Source organism: Lytechinus variegatus, chromosome 3 (genome assembly GCF_018143015.1).
Source record: "Lytechinus variegatus isolate NC3 chromosome 3, Lvar_3.0, whole genome shotgun sequence".
NCBI classification, from domain to species: domain Eukaryota; kingdom Metazoa; phylum Echinodermata; class Echinoidea; order Temnopleuroida; family Toxopneustidae; genus Lytechinus; species Lytechinus variegatus.
Genome location: NC_054742.1, coordinates 66335912 through 66363285, shown reverse-complemented (window position 1 = coordinate 66363285; position 27374 = coordinate 66335912). Strand labels below are relative to the sequence as shown.

At 37.0% G+C, this 27374-nt stretch overlaps 1 protein-coding gene across 3 annotated transcripts in view; it reads left to right on the top strand.

The window, feature by feature from the left end:
- LOC121411715 (plexin-A4-like) overlaps window positions 1–27374 on the top strand; it is a 143056-nt gene that overhangs the window by 59089 nt on the left and 56593 nt on the right. For all 3 annotated transcript variants that reach the window (XM_041604545.1, XM_041604544.1, XM_041604546.1), the window contains exons 5-7: window positions 1058–1173; window positions 11929–12052; window positions 26105–26267. In XM_041604545.1, coding sequence (XP_041460479.1) covers window positions 1058–1173; window positions 11929–12052; window positions 26105–26267 — 403 coding nt within the window. The remainder of the gene's footprint in view (window positions 1–1057; window positions 1174–11928; window positions 12053–26104; window positions 26268–27374) is intronic.

Here is a 27374-nt window from a genome sequence, read left to right as displayed (position 1 = left end):
TTGTCATGATTGTGTCACATGTGTTTAAAGTCTAATAACACAGAAGGGTGGAATGGGCTGGTGTTTTTCACCCTTTTTGAGAACGCTGTCACTCCTCAGCCCTCCTTTGCCCCTTTAAAGGGGTGATTTACCCCTTTTCACCCTTTCATTTGAAGAAGTACACAAGACAACGCATTAGAAGCGTGTATTGCTTTATATGTGAACAGCTCCTCTCCATAGATTCATGAGATGAGAAAGGCTAAATTCAAGTGTGATATGTCACAGCTGCGCTTTTATGAGGTGCAAGTCCAGCTGGAACAGAAAATTTTCATCTTTATTTTCAATGATGTGAATAAACAAGAAAAACTGTATCAATATTTCTTCAGTTTTAAGGGTGTGTTTTAACTCTTACTCTTGCTTGCATGTATGCAGTCAAAAATTTATTACCCACACGTAGTACCATTATAGAATATAATTGTCAATTTTCCATTTTCAGTTTTATTGTCGGTGGTCAATATATACCAGTAAAAAGCATACATAACCAATGCTATATGTTTATGCAGTTTATGGATATGTTGGAAATTCCTTTTTAAATTTGATTTTTAGGGGTATCCAAGTACCATTTGGAATTAAAATCTTCTTATGAATTGTGTGTAGATTTTTTAAAGTGGTTTAGCAGAACAAATTGAATTCAATTGAATGGTGATTACAAAATAATGATATTGTTGATTTATTTACTGATTTATTTTTTGCATTTACCATTTTCATTTTGAGATAATGAGTAATGCATCAATATGATGCATGGTATATTATTGAAGCCTACATGCTTAGGCCTTGAGATTGAAAGAATAAGAATGTGCAACATTGTCAATCCATTTTCCTTAGCTCCAAATGATAATTGGGAAATTATATCTAATATATTGTATATGTAAAAACTGTGTGTGAAATACCCAACTTGAAGTTAGTATTAGTACAAAAACATTTCTATTTTCTCTTTCTTGAATGAGATCCAATGGGCAGGAAGGTCATCACTGAAACCAGTAACCCAATATACTTTCTCTATTGTTGTCTTTAATAGCTGTACAGATTGGCAGTGGCTAGCTGCGGACAGTTCTCGACCTGCGAAGAGTGCATTGGAGTGGGCGGGGCGGAGGACGGAGATCCGTATTGTGGATGGTGTACGCTCGAAGCGAGGTGAGTCAGGCTCTTGTAAGAATTAATGGGGAGGTATTTTTTGGTTGAATCAAATTAACAAAACTTGAGAGACAAGAGCATGATGGAAGTTTCAGCTGAGATGGATCGAAGATAAGAGCTTTGACCCCCTCAGTCCTCCAAAATACCCTTGAAATTGGGAGAACTTGATAAGGCTTCAAAATACCTGATAATTACTTTCTGCATTCATACCAACCCGAACCATACATGTTTGGGATAGGTTTTTGAAGTTATGAGCATGTTCAGTAGTAGAGTTTTGAAATTGCCAGCAATGATGGTGATGATGATGGTGATGGTGGTGGCGATGATAATGGTGATGATGAGGGTGATGGTGGTTGCGATGGTAATGGTGATAATGATGATGATGAGGGTGGTGATGATGATGATGCTCTACATCATATGATGTAATCATAAATGTGTACACCAAGCGCCTGGCAGGAAGGCAGAAAGTCCTTTTGATTTGACTTGGCTTGGGTTTGAACCCAAAACATCCTATTCATGAAGAGGGAATTCTTTCTCCCAGCCTCCATGTCCAGTTCATGATGAGAATTGCTCCCATTAGGGAATACAAACAAACCAATTCTTTTTATTCATTCATTAATTTTTCATTCAAAACTCCATGACAACCCCAAACCTCCATATTTCGAAAAGAATGAGCAGTTATAGTTGGGTGTTTATGATCAAGATTGACGGTCTTGGACTTTTCTTGAGTATTCCATACTGGCTTTTTTCTTTCTTTATTGAACACCAAGTATCGTCAGTGTTTAAGTCTTTCACGTCACTTCTGATGATAATGTACTCATCAAGTTCTGTGTTGTTCATTCCCATTGACCTACACACATGTGCATCTGTTGTGATGGTTGATATGACTAAACAAGTGCTTCTCTTCGTGAAGGTGATCTTTGTATTAAAGCCTTCCTCATTGTGGTTTATAGCTAATGGTTTCACCTTGCTCTTGTAGACACTTGTTTTCAAGTGCAGGTTCTTTTGAAATTGTCACCACAGGCAAATCAGACAACGTTGCGACTTTCCATGCACCTCTGGCCCAGCCAAACTTCTTTTATCGTCATGGTTTATGCATTGCCCATCGTCCTGTCGTGGTGGTAAGTTAGCCGGAGGTCGGCTGCCTGGCGATGGAATGCGGCACTGCCAGGTATCGGAGGTATTAGATTGCGAGCACATGTTATTACGATGATTCATATGCCCATGAAGTTGATCTTGTGTTACGGGATAACCCTGTGGCTGAGCTACTACTAGTCAATCAGGCCGACTGATCATCGATCCTCAGTGCCAACCAACATCAAGGCCTAAATAATCTCACTGACAGATAGCCGGCAGTCATTAGTCTCGCGCTCCTGACCGGGGGATGTTAAGCATGGGATTAATATCACATTTATTCATGAGGGATGCATAATTCTACCAGATTTGTGATAAAAATTTTGTTCCGCTGTATGCTGTAGGTGAGAGACGCTGAGAAAGAGAAAGAGAGAGAATTCATATTTGTGCGAAGTAAAGTATCTTTTTGTTGTTCCACTCAAAGAAATATCTGCATGTTACATCTTGTTGATAAAAATAATTCAAGAGGGAAACTTGTTCTCCCATTGACATTGCAATGTAATTTTAACAGAATTAAGAGATAAATTCCAGTATTGGTAACGATCTCTAAATGATTTTTTTACAGAATATAATATAATGACCACCCAAGTGTCTGTTTGTATGAATAAAAAATATGTGCCAAAGGATTCTGGAAGAAATTGTGTAATTGCTGAGAAATAAGCAAAATAAGCGCGGATTCGGTCACTTCCGTCGGGTCTTTATTCTAGCAATAATAATACACTGTCCCACGTGTGCCTATCTGTGTTGGTGATCTTCAATGTGAACATTTTTCAGCGTAGATTTCAAGATTTCACAAAGTTCAGTTTATGTAACTGTACCAGATCTAGATCCTCGATGATATACTGACAATTAATCCTGGTTTTACAGACTTTCTCATGAAATCAGTGTTTACTGCAACTACTGGCATTTCTCTTTAAGAAACACGATTGAATTAGAGCATTTACTGAAAGGTGCTGTATTGTATTTCATAAAATTTCTCTCAAAGCCAAATGTTTGAAGTAGTAAAACCATCTAACATTGAGTCTTTTTTTGTAGGTAACATATTGTACATATACAGTACATAGTTATAACACCGTAGGCTGTAATGGGAAATTCTAATAGAAAACGTGAGGTATTACTTCATTTTCCGATTGCATTATTATAATTTCCTGTTAATTCAGTTCTACCTGAAATACCTGGGAGGGGAAAAGCAAGTTTTAATCAGGAAACCTTGTATCTCCTGGTGGTGTATCGATTAAGATTTGCAGGTGTCTTGCTTGGGTTTCCTCCTACTTCTCCTTTTGCAGAGAGTACACCACACCATGTTCAGTATAAGAGTTGACTGTCCTCTTTGTGATGTCTCTGATAAACATTAAAAGGACAAAGTTTTTAGGGGCATTCTATCAAATATGAAAGCAATTTCAAACTCAAGTGATTTTGTTTTAAATACCTCCGAGAGAAAAAAAATATTTAAAATCATTGGAGAAAAGATTCTTAGAGATTGGAGAAAAATTAGAACATTAAGGACTTGTCTTTAAATTAGGATTTTTTTTAAAATCTAAAATTGATTATAAATTTTGTTGAGATCAATGAAATACACCATCCTCTTTATATCCTCCAATTTCATCTGCAGTTTAAAAAGGAAAGAATGAAATTACATATTACAACCTGAAAATAATCCTTATCTACTAACACAACATTACAATGTACAATGATGGTGGATTGTTATTTTGCAAAATTAGCATATATATTTTCAAAATTTTGCTTTGTCTGACTAAACTGAGTGATGAAAAAATATTTTTCAGATGTGAATTGTGTAGTGGAAGAGCCATGGTGTAGTGGTTTTGACTCTCGCCTTTTAAACAGAGGGTCGTGTATTCAAATCCCGATGCGGTCTAGCGTCCTTTGGCAAGGTGTTAATCCATGCTTTGCCACTCTTGATGCAGGTGCTAAATGAGTACTAGGTAGGATGTGAAAGTTACTTATATTTGAATTTGCCAGCACGGTGTGTTGGCTCAGTTTGTAGAGCGTCCGTCTCACAACCGGGAGGTCGGGGGTTCAAACCCCGGCCGCGTCAGACCAAAAGACGTTAAAAGATGGGAGTTGCTGCTACCCTGTTTGGCGTTCAACGCTTAAAGGGATAGAGCCTCGTCGATCTGGCGCTGCACAGTGGCTGCCGGGCCCACGATCAATTGGGCAAAGCAAATTTTCGGAGTATTTCATTTCATGTCTATTTCGAACAATAAAATATGGATTATCATGGATTATCATTATCATTAGGCTGCGATGAATGCAAGGAATGCTCCCCAGGAAGTGGAAATTGTGCACTTTTTGTGCGGGATTGAAATGAATCCAATGACGGGGTAATAATATACTGTAGAGCGCTTTGAGCCATTATGGGAAAAGAGCTATATAAAAACTAGCTATTATTATTAGTAGGTTGGTTGCTGCATGTAATTCCCATTCTATTTCTTTCAGGTGTCTGCCATCGGTACATTTAGTATTTGGTCGTTTTATGATTCAATTTTATGTGAAAGTAATTGAGACCCGTCAGCCATAAATCGATAATGAACTTGGAGTAATTGCATTCTGTTCAAGTCTAGTTTAGTGATGCAGACTTTTTGACATGAACATCAGTGTCCGTAACGACTCGTTGTTCCTTGCTTTTCAATATGAAAATGAAACTGAATTCAATTACTGGCTGTCATCTCTATTTCATATTTATGTATTTTTGTTCATTTTTTCTGTTTTGATATGAGGGGGAGGGGATTGATTTTCGATCTGAGTAATGTAGTATGATTAACAATATTATGAGAAAGATATGAATACTTTTTCTCAAAGTGAATTGCTGAGTTTTTTTTAAAGGGTTTTGAAAATGTATTAAATGAAAAAGTATAATTCATCCTTCTCAGAACTGAACTAGATCAGTTATTATCCAATACCATGGTGCCGTGGCCGAGTGGTCAATGATGCCTGGCTATGCAAAAAAAGTCCAGGGTTTGATCCCTCGCCATGACACCTATGCCCGTCAGCAAGGCATTTGATCAACAAAGCTCTTTTATCCTGCATTCAAATAAATGGAAATGCTATACGTATTATGGGTAATCAGGGACCTGTCTTACAAAGAGTTACAATTGATCGAATCAGTCTCAATTGTATGGAAATCCATCCATGCCTTAATTTTTTCTTCAGGAAATTTGCACAATCTCCTTAGTAAACAAAAAAAAATCAAAATGAATTTTCAAGAGAATGATGAAAGTATGAGTATACATCATATCTCGAAAATATTTTGAACGAATTTGCATTTTAGATGTTGATGTTGCTGGCCGTCCATAGTTGTGATTGACCGGATCAATCGCAATTCTTTGTAAGACGGGGCCCAGGTGTGCACTGACTGTACACACACTCCATGCTGCAGCCTGCATGATGTCACAGTCCCACCCACGAAACTAACTCTGTACCGATTCAGGCTATTGCATTATTTCAAATGGCATATCATTTGTCAGTTTGGAGTTGGTTCTGTCGGTGTGACTGCATAGCATGTTATGGTTCATGTTGAAACTATCGATCAGATATTCAGAGTAGTAGTACCCATTTCCTCTCAGTAGTAGATTAATCAATAATCGCCAGGGTTGCACGATTAAGTGAAACAACACCTTGTCAGATTAGATGTAAATGGTGAATGCTGATTGCCATCAATTTGATGATTGGGTATACACGTATTGAGGTGGAGGGGGCTGTTGTTGGGAAAAAGAAATGAGAACTCAATAGAGCCAGCTTACCCAAGGATGTCAAAAGAAACCCTCTTCATTTATAGGGGGTAAAGGGGCCGCCCACCCCCTCAGAAAAATTGCTATTCTGTATATTTTGCTCTAAACAATTGAAGCTTTATACTCCTGAGGTTGAAGATTCAAATTTCAGTATTGAATAATGCTTTGATTAGAATTTGATCATTTTCATGCACTCCCGATATTTTAGGACTATCTGACAGTGGTATCTTTTCCCTTTTTCTCTTCATCCTTTTCTCCCTACAGTTCTTCTGTATCTTTCTCAGACTTCTCCTATATACCCTCTCCCCATTAATCTCCCCATTTAATCCCTCTTCATAGCCTCAAAATAAGTCAAATATATATGGCAGACCAAGTAAGAAATCAAACTAACCTGGGGGGTGTTTCACAAAGATTTAAGTATGACTTAGAGTCGCACTTAAATATCTAGCTGCGCGCAGTATAAAAGGCATGACAGCATTGGTCAGATCATGCCGAGAGGACGCGCACTACTGCGTATTGATCAATAAGATTGCGCGTTGCATATCATGTATGCGTCGACATTTAAGTGCGACCTAAGTCATACTTAAATCTTTGTGAAACACTCCCCAGGGTGGGTTTTCATACAGCTGTTCGTAAGTTAAGAGCAATTTTAAGAATGACTGGCGATCCTTTCTTCTGGTAAATGATATTCACCATTAATGTTCATTGGTGATTATTTAGAGGCAGCATAATAAACGTTCACCAGTCGTTCTTAAAGTCGCTCTTAACGTACGAACAGCTTTATCAAACGGCCCCCTGAATGGCCACAAATACAGTCTGTTCTGAATTTGTTGGTTACCGTATATGTTTCGTAGTGTGAGTGATATGCTCTACTTGGAAACATTGACACTCCTTGCATGGTTGCGTATGTGATGTCTTCATACGATACATGTTTGTTTGTTGGGATCTGATCATCCTCCTTATTGAATTTCAATGGAATAACATTTGGATGCGAGGTGTGAATGAAGACTTTATCATAGTGTCAAGTCCATGATGCCTTTTCACTCTTCAGTAGAACTTGACTGACAAAATACTTGGTAAACTGCTCCTGTAGCTTATGAGTTGATCTTTCAACCATTACTGGATGACAAGAACATTCTGTTGGCCACAGATATGCAGATATTGTATGTATTTTCTGCTTAATTAACCTTGTAATTTCAATGAACTGCCCTTGCTGAAAATTTCCAGACTTCATGAATGACTTTTGTTGCATTAAATAATAATGTAATTGACTATTCAGATGTCAGACTATCATTTCTTGATCAATAAATTTATTGCCATAGAGTATGAATGTTATAAATGTTATCATTACTCGGTCGGTCGAAAGGATCTTGTAGGTTTTGTTGTCACTGTCCTAAACATTTAGTTTAGATTGGTTTATGACAGGAAGTGAGACTGTCATTAGATTGTTATGACTGGACTTGTTCCTCTTTCATTGAAATTATGTGTATTGTTGGAATCAGCAGGTTGTTCTAAATTGACTTTTTCAATTTCAAGGTATGAATTAACTTTGTTGAAGTTCAAAAGATTTGGTTCAGACAGAATGAAAGGTACCATAGTTTATCTTAGTGTATATGAATATAATTGTGAATCAAAAATCGGGACAAATATTTGAGTACCGTTATGGCAACATTGTAGATATCTTTGTAAATAATAATCTTTGTAATTATTATTATTAGAAATCTACAACCTCCAAACGGATCTCTTGTTCTTTAGGACGTATCCAGGTTTTTACTCGCACATCGCACTCTCCTTTTATTGTAATATAGAGATTTTCATTATGACACCAATGTTTCACGACATATTGCAAAGTTCATTCCAGTTTAACTTTTTTGGAGCTGCAAGAGGAATTATCGTATCAAGTACCCTTTGGCTTATAAGCTCTGACAATCCTTGTTTGAACTAAGGGATTGTAACTTTGATTGAATTAGCAGGAGAATCACTGTTTTGATTTTGAATTTTCCAACGTTAGTTACTTTTGAGAAAGTTCCTAACTTCCTCTAAATTAGTCCACCTTTGAACCGACATTATACCTACCAAAACATGTAATTCAATATAACAAAATTGAGGGGGTGTGGGTTTTGTATTACTTTTTTTTCATTATTTATCATCAGGATCCAAACCAATGTTGATTACAATTAGGTTGTATCCCTCTTATTTATGGCCATCAAACTCACTTTCACTTGAATTAGGTTGGGGTGATATATGTAATATGAAAGGAAGATAAATCATTATAACTTCATATCAACGAAGGTGTTCCTCTTTCATTGAACTATTAGGAGTTTATACTCGTTAAGTGGCTGTAATGATGTGGCTCAGTTTCAGAGTGATTTCAGCGGAATCACTATCACCAAAGATCTTTAAAATGATCAATTAAGATGTCATGATGTAGTCTGTTGAGTTTATTTCAATTAACCACCAAAATGTCGAATGCTTGCATTCTAAAGCAGTTACACTCTAACTCAGAATGTTTTCTATTCAAGGGAATTGAAATGGACCTTAAAACATTCTGAATTATCAAGTAATATATCCTAAGTTAGAAGTCTGTTTGAATTTACAGCCAAAATATTAAATAAATGATTTTTATAGAGTATACTTATAGTTTGTTTTCATTACAAAAAAAACCCAGAATAGTTGAATCCATCAACTTGTCATTGAAATGCTAGTACAAACAGACTAGAACAATCATTAGTCATACAATAGTAAAACTAACAAAAGGTTCGCTCTCTGCTCAGTTAGCTGAAGAACAATATCGAATGTAAATCAAGGTCAAGGCATCAGGATTTGTACAAATATTGATAATTACTCACAATTGTTTCTTTATGTCTGTATCACTCAATTGTGAAGTCAAATAATGGAACCGATTATTCGTGGAATAATGTAGAAATGTAATATTTATCCATACATACAACATGGTACTGTTCATGTCCTCTCGTCAATTCAAAGCAAGAGAAAAATAAATAAATGATAACATAGGGTACACACATATTGTTGACATATCCACCTTGTTAGGTTCTCCTGTATTTTCGTGGCTAAAAAGCTGGGCTGCCGTTTTCCATGCTCAAGGCATGTTGAGGAATTCTTTCCTTCCAATATCCATTGACCTACCTCACCTGGGTTGAGAGCAGCATGATGTGGATGAATTTCTTGCTGAAGGAAATTAACACACTGAATCAAACCTATGACCATCTGATTGTAAGGCGAGAACCAGAACCACTAGACCACGAGACTTCCGTATCAATTACAACCAACATGCAAAGTGCAGACACAGAAAAGCTACAAAATTCCATTCAAAACTAATTTTGATATGCTTTATTATTATAGACGCCATTCTTACTACCTTCCTAAAACTAGTTTACTGGAAACTAGTTTAACATGTAATGAGAATGGTCGAAGTAATCTTGGAAGCGATCTTCCAAACTGGTTCATAAAACCACCTCGCGATGTAGTTTTGAAGATCGCTTTGCCCCGTTAAGCTGGTTTTAGTGTAAGTGAGGACACAACCGTTCTTCGGGAAGGGATCTTCGTACATTTTGAGGGCACATAGATCGCTTTATGTGACATGATTTTGAAAACCACTTTCGTGTGATCAAATGGGAATGCTAGCAAAGCGATCTTCCAAACTGGTTTCCTGAACTGGTTTCCAGTGAACTAGTTTTAGAAAGCATAATGAGAACGGTGTCATAGTCCTGTTCTCATAGTCGGTCAGTTATTCGGGTTCAAATCTGGTCTAGTCCCAAATATGGGGTTGGACAAATTCACCTTGCACTCAAAGAGATCATCCTTATCCCATCCTTCCATTTACTCTATGTGCTGCATCCTGTGTGCATATTTCAACTTTGGATAATGTGACTAAATAATTATTGAAGTTCACATTTCGGCTTCCAGTTTAGTTTGTGAAGTCATTAATCTCCCAGTACTAAGTACTGCTCCGTGTTTCCATTCAATGGTAACACGCTTGTTTGTCAAGCAGGGTAATTTCTATGACAAACAATGAATTATTGGGTCAAACTAATTCAATAATCAACAACGCAAAGTGTGTAAGCGATTCATCTGGAATGCGAGGAGGCATTGAACATGGTGAAAGTTGGATTTCTCCTCCGAGGCTCTAACTGTATCCCGTTTGACTATGTAATCAGGCAAATGATATATAGGCCTTGGGGGCAGTAGATCATTCACCACGGATCAGACGAGCTTGGAATATTGATTCTCCTGGCTGAAAATCAAATTGTGGGTTCAGATTCGGCTTAGTTATGCCAGTGAAATATTATTTTATCTTTTATCCAGGGCGCTGCCCGGGATGGGTAGTGTATCGGGCATTATTTGGTGGAAGTAGGGAGATTGGGGGAAATTCTAGAGAGAGAAGGATGAATCAAGAGAAATTCTTCTTGAAATGGAATCGTTTTACCGGGAAATTAGCAATTCCTTGGTTTTACAAGTATCTTGTGGTCATAAATTTATTCAGAATGTATATATTTCATGACCTGTTTTGGGATGGCACTAGCTGGCAGGTTGGTTCTTGCTGTTATGGATACATGTGATCACTTAAGATTGAAAAAAATGATAATGCAAAAAAAAACACTCTGAAGTTATTTACATGTATGAAACAATAGTTTATAAGATTCATTTCATTTAATATTTCAGAGAAATATGTTTTCTGCCAATTCATTTCTTTGTTCCCTTGTGTTTCATTCACTTAACATTGCTTTTATAGTCAAACAAAATTATTCATAAAACTTCCTTGACCATCGGTGAAATTGCACAACATTGTACAAAGTAAATTTTAAGGATTATATATGCATGCAGTATGCTTTCAAGCTTGAGATGCTAACGATGGTGAAGGTGTGGTGGTGATATGACAATGATAATGATGATGGTGGGTATGATGTTGATTGGTGAGTGGATGATGATGATGATGTCTCAAGATGATGGTGATGATGATGACAACGTGATGAATGGTGATTGGATGATGAGATGGTGATAAGCTCTCCTGCAATTTTGCCCATCACATTCTGGTACAAAGTCTCAGATCTAAACTATTGATAGGATGTGACAGTAGGCGGTTTCAAACCGCCTCGATCACAAGAATCCCGTTAAATTACGAGAACTTTTTAAGGCTAAAAAATACCCGTTAATTATTCCTGCATTCACACCGCCCCGAAAACACATCCTTCGGGATAAGTTCCCGAAGTTACGAGCATGCGCAGTATGGTCTGATAAGCAGACAAGGCGCGAGATTCAAAATCACTAGCCCAGCAGCCACCCACGCCGCCGCGCCCAACGACACGCTGGGATAAAAGTTCCCGTAATTTGCTTTCACATCGCCAAAATACCTGCGACCTTGGAAAAATCCCCACGAAAGTTCTCGTAATTTCGCCAAGTACCTGCTATTTAGCGGGTATTTTCTTTCGGGGAAATTACGCGTAGTTTGCTTTCACATTACCAAAATACCTGGTATTTTCTGATCGGGGTAAATTTCCGATCAGAGAATACCTGGAACTGGCGAACTTCGAGGCGGTCTGAAACCACCTACTGTAGTTTCCCATGCTCTTTGACCAACATCACCCCGCGGATGTTTCATCTTTCTTTCATTGTACTTAAAGTCGAGTATATCATGGTAGTAGGATACCTGTTAAGGCGTAGGAATTAGTCCATGCCACAGCTAGTTGACTTCTGACTCCCCTTGGGATGCCATATCGGTGCCTGTAGCTCATTCCTCCAGGGTGAGCTGGTTGAGTGAGAGATAAGAAAAGGAAGTTTAATATGTCACCGGGCGCATCCCAGAATAGCGAGCATACCTCCACCTTAACATGATTTATTATGTCTATAACAGGTGCACGCAGTATCAGGAGTGTGTTAACCCCGAGTTGCCCGATCGCTGGTTGGCCTACGATACCGGAGAGTGCATTAACATCAATCACCTCTCACCTAGCAGCCTACCGAGACAGCACTCGGAGGTAAGTCACTGTGGCTCGTTGTGAACGGACCCCTTCATTTTTCAGGTCATGTTGAGCTACGATCAAAACAAGCAAATATTGAATTTAATCCATGAATATTTAACAAGTAATGATAATGAACCCATATTTTTTTCAGTTCATTTTAGGCCACCATCAAAACAGGCAAATATTGAATTTAATCCATGAATACACAACATGAAATCTGAACAGACAGAGCAGGTAAATATTGAATAACATGAAATCTGAACAGTCCTTTGTTATCAGTCAATTTTTAAAAGCTTTACTTAGAACAGGCAAATATTGAATTTAATCCATACATACATGACATGATTGTCAGTATTCAGGAAAAATGGCCAAGGCTATTATACCCTGGAGGCCATTCAACCATATCATACATACACACAACCACAGAATTTTAAACCACGTCCTAAACGTGTAATGTTTCATTTGTTCAAAGTAAAACAATATCAACATATTTTCATTTGCTTCCTGTGAACATGTTTCAGAAATTCATAACTCTCTTGTTTATTATTGCCTGATTTTAGTTCAAACTTTCACCTTTCTGCTACTCTGATTTTTGTTTTTTCTTTCAAAGCAACTTTTAATTTGGCTCATATTGCCCTTTTAGCAGAGATACATTCACGCAACTACAGAAGGTATTCTGACCAAATTGCATATAACGCTTCTAATTTGCCCTTTTCATTATTGCATGAGATATTGTTCAGCTATCGTCTCATGACAAGCTGCATCTGTCAAATATTCAAGTCTTTCATTTTTTCCTCTGTTTGTTGAAGGAAAATGATATGTTGGCAAAACAACAATCCTTTTGGGGTTTTCAATGAAAACAAGGAATGTCTTCTTCAGATTATAGCTCTTAGGGTGTGTTTATGCTTCCATTGCGAGGACAGAATCAGCGTTTAACAAACGTGGATTCAAAACGCCGATCGTAAATGTGGTTCTGGGAGAGCTGTTTATGCTTAACTTTTCAGAGGCGAAATCACGATCCCCAGCTGGCTTCGCATCGTAATTTTCATTGAGCAGGAGAGCGAGGTCAAATTTGGCGCGCCTTTTTTCGAAAGTTTTTTTTTCTGAGTGGTTTTATTACATGGAGATAACGTGGAGCAATGCGACTGTATTTGCCCGCGGATTTTCATCTCACCGGAAGCATGTACCAAATGACGTCATTTGAACATGTTTACGATCGTGGTTCTGTTTATACTTCCCCAGAAAGCCTGATTCTGGTCAAACGACGTTTAGAAACGCACCTGTTTGTGAGTTTACGATCGCCGTTTTGAAACAGCGTTCGAAAGTAAGCATGGACGCAACCGGGTTTTTGACTAATCACGTTTCGAAATGCTGTTTCTGGCCTGAAAAGTGGAAGCATAAACACAGCCTTATTTATGATGTGCATTCCCAAAATTCCTATCAGGGGTTTCTGAGCCATGAACTGCATCTCAAGATCCCTTATTTTTATCTTTGATTTTTTTTTGTAATCATTAAGAGAACATTTTGTTACAATGACAAAAAAATGAACATATTTCAGTAAGTCTAGTTTATTTATGTAGATATGTTATGGATATGAAAAAACATACTGTCAGCTGTCAAGCTGTTTTTCAGCTGTCCTGTGAAACATTCAACATACATATGAATAAACAAAGTAACAAACATCGATTAAAAAAAATCAAAAACAAGAAAATCAAAAACATAACAAAATACAATCGATGACATGGAAGTCTTTAAAAATCACTATGACTAGTTACAATTATCGATACAGTTATTTTGCATGTTTTGACATGTTTAAGTCGGCCAAACAGTGTGAAGTGATGGAAGAAACAAGCTGAAAATTGAGTACGCTGAAAATTGTCAATACAGATTGGGAATATGTATGTCTTTAAAAAGTACCTCTTTGCTGACAGAAATACAGAATACCAGGATTATTTGGTAGATAATATTCTATTCTTAGAGCATACTAATAAACAGAATTCTTGTAGCATTCTATTTTTATTTAATTTTTATTTTAAGATTTTTCTACAACCGGCATTTTATCTTTAAACTGCAAGTGCAAACTTCAACACACAAGTAGAATGTGGGGACTTCTGCGGAGAAATACATGTATTTATTCTGGCCTTGGGCATATTTCATCTGGTGCTGAAATCAATCAGCCTAGGTGTAAAATCAATGTTTATCAAATGACTAATTTTTCATTGTTTACGACAGCAGGGTGATTCATAAGATACGTGCAGAGTGATTTGTGTGCTATTCGCAGTAGCAGAAGTAATTCTCCGCACTATCGATATTAATTTGATGGCTTTGTTTATATAGACATGAGTTGTGCTTTAATATCACCCATTTTCAGTAAGCTGAAATATTCCTTTTACATTCTTTGCCGTAGCTGGTTACCTCTCCATTCGAAACCTATTTTTAGTTTTATAAATCCAAAGAGTGCATGTCATCCTTTCTATTCATATATACATGCATATACCCTAGAGCAGTTATGATCAGGAGAGTGTGAAATGAAAATGTGTTGTACCTGGTATCATTTTGTGATTTAACATGGAAATTTATTTTGATTGAGTGCCCAATCAAAGTAGAATATCAGCATTTTTTTTTCATTCTAGAAATAAAACCACTTCTCTTAGCTTGGAATGGGCTGGAACTTAAAGGATGAATAAAGATGACAATAAAATTTCAAAATGTCCTTTGAAATTTGAAAAAAAAATCATATTAGTGACCCTTTACCAAAGCTTTAGATGGCTATAAAGCAAAATAAAGCAAAATTACTCCACCCTCATCTCTTATTTTTTGTCTCGCCCACCAGAGGTAAAAGCGAGACTAAGGGATCCAAATTTTGTCCATCATCTGTCTGTCCGTTGTCCGTCCTCCACGAACATTATGACACATCTCTCTGCATCCGTAAGTCACCTTTCCACCAAACTTGGATGGTAGATGGACTTGGGGGACCTGCATGTTATTCTGCAGTTGGAAGTCACATGATAAGGTCATAGGTCATTTCTGGGCAACGTTTAAGTTAATGTGCAAGACTCTTATGACACATAACTCCGCATCTGTAATTCAGTTTTCACCCAAACTTGGGTTGTAGATGTACTTAGGAGACCTGCATATCATGGTGCATTTAGAGGTCGCATGATAAGGTCAAAGGTCATTTTGAGGTCATTGTTATGACTTAACTCCACAACCGTAAGTCACTTTTGAACCAAACTTGGGTTGTAGCTGTACTTAAGAGACCTGCATGTTACATGGTAAGGTCAACATTAAAGCTTACTTGCAAGACTCTTTTGACAAATGTTATTCCATCCCAGTTATTTTACAATGAACTTTTGATACAATTCTGTTGTATACCCTCGCAAATCACAATATTTCTGGTTACTTTCACAGGTGGGTGAGACACAACATTGCCTATGCCTTGTATTTTCCAATGTGAATTGAGTTATAACTTAATGTGAATTGGTGTCCTGTTCAGAATGACAATCCCAGTAGCTACCGGAAGTTAATGTCATAGTACAGTACCTTCGGATGGTTCCTGTTGTTTTCAAGGGCTATGTGCCTAAATCTTTCACACCATTTTCTTTACATGGAAGTATACTTATTTTCGAGGTCTTTTATTATTTCCTGTTAATTGAATCATATCATTTAGTAAAAAAAGTGATTTAAAATGTCAGTTGATGGATATATTACAGTATCCTTATTTTAAGTTTTGTTCATTGAAAATTTAAAATTATGACAACCAGTGGAATTCAAAATTATATGTATGTAATGAATATACATATTGTGAAATGTTATTTGAATAGTTGTAGCTTGTTGCCTGTACCATGAATGTTATATGGTGTGGATAGTTTGTATCTGAAATCAGTGAGGGATCCTTTTTACAGTTGAGGTTCATTTATTCTGACATAAATCTTGCTTCAACTAAAATGCCCCTCTTTCTTTGTTTGACATTAAGCTTTTCATTTTAAATCATCATTAAATGAAACACCGTTGTGATATCAGCTATTAAACTTTTGCAAAACCATGATTCTGGCCAAACCAAACAAAATGATTGAAGTTCAATGCAACTTTGGTGACAAAGTTATCGATCGTTCTTGTCATTAATGTGAAGATTCAAGCGTACTGCCGCACCTTTCAGCATTCTGCTGAGTGCCAGTGCTTGAGTGAGGAAGATTGCGGTCGAAAGTATTGGCTGTGCCCCTCATCATGAAGCAGTAGGTTGCACATACCTGGTCGATACTTGATGGTAAACAGTGGTATCAATGATCGAAGACTGGTTGAAAGACCGGACTTCCTGTAGACGCAGGATGGGAGAAATGTGACGTCTAACCCGTTCATATTCACCGCTGCGAGGGTATCTGGTGCGGGTTGTGGGGAACAATTGATCCTACTTGTACAACTCTACTGGTGCTTTTATTTCAGCATTTGTTTCCACAGTGTATACATGGAGATGGAATTTCCATGGTTATGACTTTAAATACCCACTTGAACCATCTAGGTTTCAATGATACTGTATTACCGTGTTTACACATTGACTCGGCTCGGGTGTTGAATCCGCGAGCCGGGTTGAACACTGCGAAGAAGGGATCAGAGATCGCGTTTATACGTACATATAAAAAGGCGAGTTCAACACAGCTCGCGGATCTCGAATGGAAGAAGAATTATGACGTCGCAAATTAAACGCGGGAAATTCACCGCCGGAATCGAATCTTGTCCGTGCGAACAACAACAATGCCAAAAGTGAAAGTGCGCGCAGTGACCTGGTCAAGAGAGTTCGACACGGCTTTCTGTTTACACACGAAAAAATTGCCGAGTCTGACTCGGCTCGCGGGTGAAACCTACGATTTTGGCGGATCAAAAAAGCCGTGTTCGACATGGCTCGCGGATCACACTGATCGCGTTTACACAGCATAAAAGTGCCGTGTTGAGCTCGCGTGTCGAACCCCTGAGCCGTGTCACTGTGTAAACACGGTATAAATAGACCAAGGCAGCCCCTTAGAATTATTTTCAATAGGATAATAATGATAGTTATAATTCTTATTTACCCGGGTAGCCACACCAATTATATTAATAGTTGATCTTCCAGTGGACCCTGCAAAAATATCAAGAACTGTGCAATAACTCCCTAAACACCACACTCTCCTGCATCGGGTGCATGCAAAAACACCCTAGCAGCACACAAGGTGCTTTGCATAAGGGTGTTTCTGCACCAATTCGGTGGGTGAAAATGTTTTTGCTAAGGGCGTTCTTGCACCGACACGAGGATATGTGATCATTACCCTTCTCCAATCTAAGTCATCAAGTGCCTGCAGTATATATATATTGCGTTACATGTTTCTTTATTACATTTCAATGGTTATAACTGTATTTATAATGGATTTTGTCTACTGGAAATGAGAAAAAATAAAACGGAAACTGAAACTGATGCAAAATATGTGAAGTCTTTGGTATAATTTTGTCGGGGATTGAACCCATTACCTCCTTTCCACAGGCAAGGTCTCTACCATTGAGCCACCATGCCGTGGAGGTGTAGAGGGAGTGAAACTACGACCTTTAGACAGATTTCACCTGTTCAGTTCATGTTCATATTGACTTCTGGTCAGGAAGAAATGCAACTTTTATTATAGTTTTTAAAGTGGGATGAGGAAGTCATGTCAAATGCTGGCCAGGCAATGTAGGAATCATTCAGGCTACCTTATTATTACAAGTGGCAAATATTAATTTGAAAACTCCTTTCTTTTCTTCAAAATCTGAATGTCGGTCAGGCAATGTAGGAATCATTCTCACTAGCTTTTACAACTCTTATTGCAAGTGTTGATTGTGAATTTTAAAACTCATTTATTTCAAAGTCTGAATGGTGGTGATGTGGATTTTCGCTGAGCTGGGTATCCTCGGTGGGCTGAGAAAACCTCGAAAATCTCAAAATTTAACATTTTGAGCACAGCTCAGAAAAGATTCTATATTATTAAAGAGTTATGTTTATAAACTCATTTATTTCAAAGTCTGAATGGTGGTGATGTGGAGTTTCGATTATGAAGGAAATCAGTAGGGTCTTTTTTTTCACTGGATGACTGGAACAGGATTTTTTAATAGGCTATATGTGCGTTTCATTCAGCTGATCAAAAAATACCTGTATTTTCGCTGATGGGCTCGGTGGGTGTGGGAAAACCTCGAAAATCTCAAAATTTAAAAATTTTTGCAACACTCAGAAAAAGATTATATTATTAAAGAGTTATGTTTATAACTCATTTATTTCAAAGTCAAATCAATATGGTGATTGGAATTCAATAATTATAAGGAAATCAGTAGGGTCTTTTTTTTCACTGGATGACTGGAACAAGGATTTTTAATAGGCTTTATGTGCATTCACATTCAGCTGATCACAAAAAACCTGTATTTTCAAGAATCTATTTAGGCACCAAAATATTTCATTCAATTAGGAATTTTTGGAGAAAGAAGTCTTGTGGAAGTTCCTGTAAAAATGACTATACTAATCACTTGCAGGTTTTTTTTTTTTTTGGGGGGGGGAGGGGATACTATGAGTAATTTACTTTTACACTGCCCAAATTCATGGCATTTTTGTTATCAGGGAAGAATTCCCAGTATGAAAATACCAAGTATTTTTTGTCATGAAGGATATGAATTCAATTTTCAGTTTAATTTCATTTTTTACAAATGCCTTTATCAATTTCAAATGTGTTTAAAATTTTCTGAATATTGATGTCTTGTAACAAAATCATGAGATGCTATCTGTCTTTAAATCTGAAATATATGGTGTACACGTCTTACGTGAGGTTTTTAAGATTAACTTAGTTGTTTTACTCCAAAGAATAAAATGCAATTCAAATACAACTATCTGGGATCCAAAAAAGTTTTGGACATGGAATACAGCAATGCATCTTTAGCTCATCTTACCAAAGCTTTTCTTTTAAAGTAGACTGCACAATTTTAATTCTTTCTTCGAACCTTTGGAAATTGTTTATGCAAGTTTCTGGATTACATGAAAAATAGATTTATCCATACACATCCTACTGCCGCCACCATATATTTAGTTGTCTCAGACCCTACATATCATAAACATACCAGCAAGTACTTGAAGAAATTATGAAATTATGAGAAATGCTTATTTTTTGATTACCCTAATTGTAAATCATGTCCATGGTATATGCGGGTATATTCTACATGGTCTTATGTCGAAAGAACAAGTCAAAAGGAAGCAAAATATAATACTAGAGGAATTAACATAACATTTAGCTTGCATTTTGACTTTATCAACGATTTAGACGTATATTTAGGACTATGACATCTTTGTATGATGAGCATTTGACCTAAGCTGTTTTTTCTCTCCTTTTTGATACGTTCCATGTTTATATTTTTGTTTTCTCTCTCGGCATATCGATATAATTGGTTTTCTGTCCTGGTATTTCTATTTTCAAATAGAGATATATCGCCTATTCTGCTCAAACTCCCTGCACAATGGATAATTCTATTTACAATGTCAATCTGAATTATCATTGCTCTTATACAATATCACACGATATGAAAGAGGAAAATAACGAGATTGATTTATTCTCAGGTGGATTCTAGGAGGGAATCACATTACATGCTTATTCCCTGGTAGGTTTTTCATGATACAAACAAAGAAAACGATTTCACAGACTTACATGTTACAGGCTACTGAAATCCTTGCATCTGATTGGCTCAGAGCAAGTTTTTCAGTGAAAATCGCTGATAAAGGTGCTTCGTGAAACACTCCCCCTGTTTTTTTTTATCTGTACCTGTGTCTAAAGTAGAGATGATAATGGGGTTATCTCTGTCATGTTACCCATCCTATTACAAGCTTACCTTGGGTTTAGGATAACAATCTTATCAGATTATAAACCCATGTTTGCTATCTAGTGGTATGTAAATAAACTTCTGAATTCAATACAGGAGATAGCTGAAATGAGAGATGGACAGGTCCGGTATGCTCAGCCGCCTGAAGGAAAACTTCAATTATTAATGGTATTTCTCAAGCAACGATCATCTCTGTGTTCTTTTCCTCAAGCCTTTTTCACGATAGAAGCAATAAGTATCGCTTTTAAAGACACATCTGCCTCCATTGAATACACTTATTTGTGGTCGTGTAGCATTTCTATTACTTGATTATTTTTATTGATAAAGAAAGTTTCTTTGCCCAATCTTTCCCATATCTGTCTTCCATCATCCCCCATCGGCATGTTTTCTTGTCTTCCCTGTTTGGCTAGTTCGAAACATGAAACTTTCTTTATTTTTTGGCAAACGATTAATTAGCCATAAAATTTACATTAATGTGCAAACATCTGTTTTCTGATCATTGTTTGCGTTTTTGGTGTTGGGCTTTAACGTCCTTACATGTTATATCACTTTGAAAGTTCAACCCTGGGTAAATCATATGAATAATGAAAGAAATTTCTGGAGGCAATCAAATTCCTTGATTGCATTTCCATAGTAAGAAAAATAAACCATGAACTCTTCATCAAGGGAAATGGTAAGAGGAGAACATTCGGAAATCCATTCATCGAACACATACGTGGAGACGTATGGTAGAGGTGAGTATCATGTAGCAAATGTAATTTATCCACGAAGAGGGCGAAAGGGGAGACCTTCGTACGTCGATGCAGCCCAAGATGTGATACGGATAATCACCACATTTGCCAGAAATAATCAAATGAAAATCCATTTAGGCCGTGCATTAAACTTAAAGGGATATCTTAGAAGATGGATGGGTCGATCCAAATTTAGCATCGCTGAGCTGGGTATCCTCGGTGGGCTGAGAAAACCTCGAAAATCTCAAAATTTAACAATTTTGAGCACAGCTCAGAAAAGATTGTATATTATTAAAGAGTTATGTCATACACTAACTAGCAACCTTCTATTTCCTAGTTCTCGACAGGAATTAGTAGACCGATGTTTTTAGGATTTTGAGATCATTGACATGGCATCTCGGATGGTAACAAGTGTGCTTTCAAGTAATAACGTATTAAAAAGCATGGGTCCTATCTACTCCTCAAAAAATTGAATACGTCAATGCAATCATCCATGAAACTCATGCCCTATCGAGGTTTCTGATGAATAAATTCAGTCTGTGAAGAAAAAGCATGCCTTGCACTGACTGGCTCCTGATTTTTGTTTCTTTTGGATAATCGGATCGATGCTGATTGTGAAGTTGAATGGCCTTTTTCATTAGGAAGAATAAGATAGCAAAATTTGGTGAAATGATAGACTGTGGTGAGAAAATTCTATAACTGCAAAAAAAGACTTGAACACATTTCAGGGTTTGTGCTACATGACAAATTTATCGATTAACAAGGTAAAGGCAAACATTTTAATTTTTATTTTGCATCTTGTTCTTGTAGCTCAGTTTTATGCAGTATTTTTTTTTCTATTTCAAGTAGCCAAGACACAGGGATAATTGAGTGTACTTGTAACATTTAACTCTCCCAGACTGACAGCCTGTGGTTTGGAAGCTCATTACAGCTCTTATCGTGCTTTTATGATGTCTTATTGATTATGCATTGCTACATGCATGTATTTAACAAACCATACTTCCCAATTTCATGGTGGTTTCACAAACAGCATTTTCCCCCCACCACCGAAGGGCAATAGAGTTTGACTGAGCTTCCACTTGGAGACCGTTCCAACAGATAACTAGATTTAGAGCCTTTTCATACAAATGTTTCTAGTATTAGATTTTAAATGAAAATTCTTTCTTTTGGTACACATGTGTATGTGTCTGAAAAAGATTGAAAGTGATGGAGAATAAAGGCATTATCCTGTTTATAAATGAACATAGATTGGAATGATAACAAATGTAGATGTTGATGTTTATTATTTATTATAAATTATAAGAATAACAAATGAAAGCAATTTTGGGTGCAAAACAAAAATTGACTACAGACTCAAGTAATGAAGGCAAATGAGAACAATTAAAAATAAAAGTAATTGTTCCTGTGTGTGAAACAAATGAGAGTTGTGAGAAAAAAAATTTTTGTGTGTGAAAGCAAATTAGTTTGATGTACATCTATATCAGTTTAATTTCCCAATTTACAGTAAATGACGACGTGACAGTGTTTTTACCAGTGAAGCAACTCTCAAATTTGTATGCAAAATCTTACTGAAGGCAACCTTCCAACCATTTCTGCCCATGTTTCCTTGTTTTCTGTTTGATCTCCTGGGTGTGCCAGCTACCCAAAATGTTTGTTTAGGAGGATTCAAAGTCAACACTCTGTTACAGTCAGCAGTACTGATTCCAATTAAGTGTGGTGTACCCCAGGGGTCTATTGTGGGCCCAGTTTTGTTTTCGATATAAACTGATACAATTGAATTATCGAGTACAGGCCTATGCTTCTAATTCTCGAATGCATTCATTCAAGGTATGTCTAATTTGATATTGAATGATTCTTAAATATCAGTGTGAAAACTCTCAGTGTTTTGCCCTGCCTTGGTGGAGACCATTCCAGGAGATAACTAGGTTTATATTCATGTGTATCTACCAATGTGGAATTCAAAATCATTGAAGGATATAGGGTATTGGCTTGAGGCAGTCTGATAAATTATGCAGAGTTATTTGATAATTTCAGCAATCAGAGGCCATGCGTGTAATGGAGAGGGGCCTGCTGAAGTTAGCGAAAGAAAATGTGCAGAAGGCATTAACCTGCGGACCAGGGGAAAACGCCGATGATTTTGCCAGATGGTGTACTCTAAATTAGATTTTGCAAACTTCAGTTTCAAGCTTTTATTTAACAAGGACGTGTTCATGGTATAGAATGAAAGGAGATTGGAAATCACTGCTACTGCTAAATAGGATAAACCCTGCTTGTATTTTCACTTTCATTTTAGATAATTTAAGTTTAACAAGGATTATCAGTAGATTGGTAAACAACCATCTGTAAGTTAAAAGAATAAAATTTCATATGGACAATTTCTCTGAAAATAATTGAAAATTTCATGATCACCAGCATCTATTTCCACATTCTAATATTTTTTTGTTTGTTGTGCATTATGTTATATATAAAAGACCAATTGCAACATCCCTTTCTTTTAACTTTAAAAAGTTTGATGATTAAAGAACAGCGCAAAGGTATTATTCAGAGAATTATATGGTGAAAAAATATAATCTGGAACTGAAATAATGTGCACAGTCAAGGCTGTGATTATTAAATTTGTAGGGCCTTGCTCCTTTTTTAAAGCTGGAATTATTGCATAAGTTTCTACAGTGGATTAGAATGGATCTTTTTAGGAGAAGGGAATGGATGCTGAGCATTTGGGCTATTCCTTGAAATAGGGGGCCAAAATACGGGGCCAAGTTGTTATACTTTGGGTGTCCCATGTATATAAAGGCGCTGCTCGGTTGGCTTGGGACTGGTTCACATTTCTACATATCCAAACCATCACAAAACTAGCATCATGTCTCATTTTGGATATAATGAATAGATCACATCAGGCTGACTGTTCAATGTTTGGAAGTCAACTGAGATCTAACTATAGTTTCACTACAATTTCAAAGTCCTCTTCAATAGCTGAAATTTCTTTTGTGATTGGAGCACAAAAAAGTCACACATTGCGACCCTGATTTATGGAATAAGCTGTTCGAGAGTAATTAATGAGCATCATTAGTTGAATTCAAGTGCTCATCACTGTAAGTGTTTATCATCGAGCAGCTGAAACTGTGACAGGAGAATCATGGGAGCTTTCCTGATTAATGAAGTGCAACCATGAAATTTGTATTACCCAAGAAAAAAAAGGGTGAATAAGGTATAATTGGATTTACAGCCATCTGCCATCTTAGAAGTTCTAACTCTATCCACCAGAATATGACACCGTTCTCACTTCCTTCCTAAAACTAGTTTACTGGAAACTAGTTTAGTGGAAACTAGTTTAACGTGTAGTGAGAACGGTCAAAGTGGTCTTGGAAGTGATCATCCAAACTGGTTCAGAAAACCACCTTGTGATGTAGTTCTCAAGATCGCTTTGCCTCGTTAAACTAGCTTTGGCGTAATTGAGGACACAACTGTTCTTCGGGAAGCGATCTTCGTACATTTTGAGCATGCTACTCCACACGACAGGTGTAGAATGCCTATGCTGCGGTTTCGAATTTTGCGCGAAACGTGTCACCCCACTGAGAGCGTTTCCATAACAAGATCACCAGTTGTACGTGAAGGTATTATTCAGAGAATTATATGGTGAAAAAATATAATCTGGAACTGAAATAATGTGCACAGTCAAGGCTGTTGATTATTAAATTTGTAGGGCCTTGCTCCTTTTTTAAAGCTGGAATTATTGCATAAGTTTCTACAGTGGATTAGAAGGGATCTTTTTAGGGAGAAGGGAATGGGTGTTGAGCATTTGGGCTATTCCTTGAAATAGGGGGCCAAAATACGGGGCCAAGTTGTTATACTTTGGGTGACCCATGTATATAAAGGCGCTGCTCGGTTAGCTTGGGACTGATTCACATTTCTACATGAAAAACCACTTTCGTGTGATCAAATGGGAACGCTAGCAAAGCGATCTGCCAAACTGGTTTCCCGAATTGGTTTCTAGTAAACTAGTTTTAGAAAGCGTAATGAGAATGGTCTCTATATCACAACCTTCCAGACCGCATTCAGAACTCTTGAGGATAATCGGGAATGTCGCAATGCAACGCTATCAGTCCTTTCTCCCTTCTATGATTTGCATGGTACTGACATTCGTGATTTTTTTCCAGACTTGTGCCTGGGAGTGACTGTGCAACTGGAAAGTGCTTTGAAAAGTGGCATAGTTGGCAAAACAACAATATTTTTAATTTTCACCCATAACTATATGAATGCTTGTATGATACATGTAGGTGTAAATCATAAAAGTTTCCTACTGTTTTTTATCTACAATAGACTCTTTGTAAAAATATACTTTTTGGAAGTTGAAGTACACTGAATGGTATTTCACACTACCGAGTCTTTAAAGATCAATTTATAACACATTTTGAATGCAGAGACTGATTTTCATAGGATCATACTGTAGAAGTGACATGCCTCTATCTAAAAAATTCTGATGTCTTTTATCTCTTTTGACTGTGATGTCTTTGTGGAACTTGTATATGTAGTCATACCAGCTTGTCTTTTCAGAATTATTCACCCTTGCTTATCAATGTCACAATATGGTACACCTGTAAAATAAAAATTTTCTCTTTCAATGAACCGATATGCTTCGTAAAGTGACATTTATCAGAATATTCAATATATTATCAATGGCATAATTAGAAAAAGCAGGATTAAAAGAAAACAACAGACTAGTTTGTATTGTATTTTAACTCAAAAGTAGAGGAATCTGTCATTTATTTTTCGTCATTAAGGTAGCTTGTTTCTCACAATGCAGAAGTAAGTCTTTCCTTACAATGTTAACATCATCATGTAACAAATTCTCATCAAGTACAGTAGTAGGCTTATTTCCTGTAAAGTACTTCATATCTTTATCAAATCTGTTGGCGAAGAAAATGGATTCAGGTTATGTTCTATTCCGGAAGTGACATTTTTGAGGGAGATAAATTTGGTAATTCTAGATTCCAGTCTGTCTTCTCATCAGGAATATCAAAATAATATTACTTCACTTATCCTATATTCACAATCTTCATCTCCTTCCATTTGATGTCAGTCTTTGAATGTAGGAACAGCATACCAATAATTACCCAAAATCATATATATATATATATATATATATATACATATGTATATATTCAACATTTTGCATTTTCATTTCAAGGATCACCTTAAACTAAGACCAACATTATATTTTGTAATTCTATGAAATTGCATTATCTCTCCCCATTTTTCCTTCCCATAGTTTGCTCTGTGCTATCCATAGCGTACAGTATATTTCACCTCGATTAATAGTATTATTAATTACATGTATAAAATGCTAAGTGCTTTTAAGTCAAGTTGTGTTGTCTCCTCAGACAAGTCAAAGGCTTTTTATGATTTCCTCCACAGCTTTATTATGTTGATGCTTTTAAAATATCATGTCATATTTTTATTTTTGTCTTTGTCTTTGCAGTTGGACATCTCTTTTTCCGTTGCTCACCTGCCGATCCTTGAGACCGAGTCCTACTCGTGCCGCTTTGATGACATCACTTCCCGGCTCACCTCCTCTGTCGGCAACAACGTAACGTGTCTGTCACCAGCGTCCAATGAACTACCAGCGATACAGTCAGGCAGCGGTAAGATAACATTTAAATCCGCGCGGGGGATTAAAGAGACCAGGGCTTTGGGATATCCTTAGTTTGGGTGGAACACTTCCATCGGGTCGGTCGTTGACAGGGGGGATCGTAGGAGTCGCGGACACGTGTGTCGTAATTAGCCATTGATTCATGGGTTCGTCCTCTAGAGGAAAGTCCTCATCTATAAAAAGGTTGTGACAGAATCTATTAATGTCTGGTCTTGGTTAGAGGTGAGTCGTAGAGGTGACTAGTCTGTGGCTGCAGGCTGTCTTTGGGGTGTTGAGGTCAACGAAGGCTCTTTAAAAATGAATGACGATTTGGAGCAATAAGGCTTCGGCGTGAATCATGGATGAGGACAGGGGTGATTTGTCTTTCATCCTGGATGTCCGATCTAAAGTGGAATGATACAAGACATACACCTACGCTTTGTCAGCAACCGATCGAGCACCTTGATTTTGAAAGAAATATTTCATGCTAACAGATGACAAGACAAAAAATGAAATGGTGTTAAGTTATTGCCCCTAAACATCAACACAGTCAGAAATTGCTCCCTTTAATTGTCTAGTGGGTATAGTTGTTACTGCTTGTATTTAGTGTAAGCCTGAGTCGAATCGATTTTAAAATCGGTGTTCGATCGATGTCATCGAACACCGGTGCAGATTTTGCAAAATCGGTGCATCGAAAAAAAAAAAAAAAAAAAAACGTCGGCCGGCCGATTCGTTTGGTTTACACAATCAATCATCAAAATATCAGCAATGTCCAACTTTACTACCACTTACTTGATTTCTATTGCCCCCAAAATGAAACCGATTGAGTAATTATGATGCTATTCACCATTAATTTGAAGTTTATTTCGATCATAGTTCGAGTCTTACTCGTCTGCTCGTGCCGAGATAATTTATGCACGATGAATTCATGAATATCGAATGGAAGTCATGGCCATCGATCGTGCATGCGCAGTACTGTTCTTTAATCAAACCAGAAAATGGCCGGAAATTGACGCGATCAACGTAAAATAAATCTTGCTTTCATGAACAATATTAATATCATGACCATAGAACATTATTTAATCGTAATATTTAACAATAATTTGCATATGATAATCAT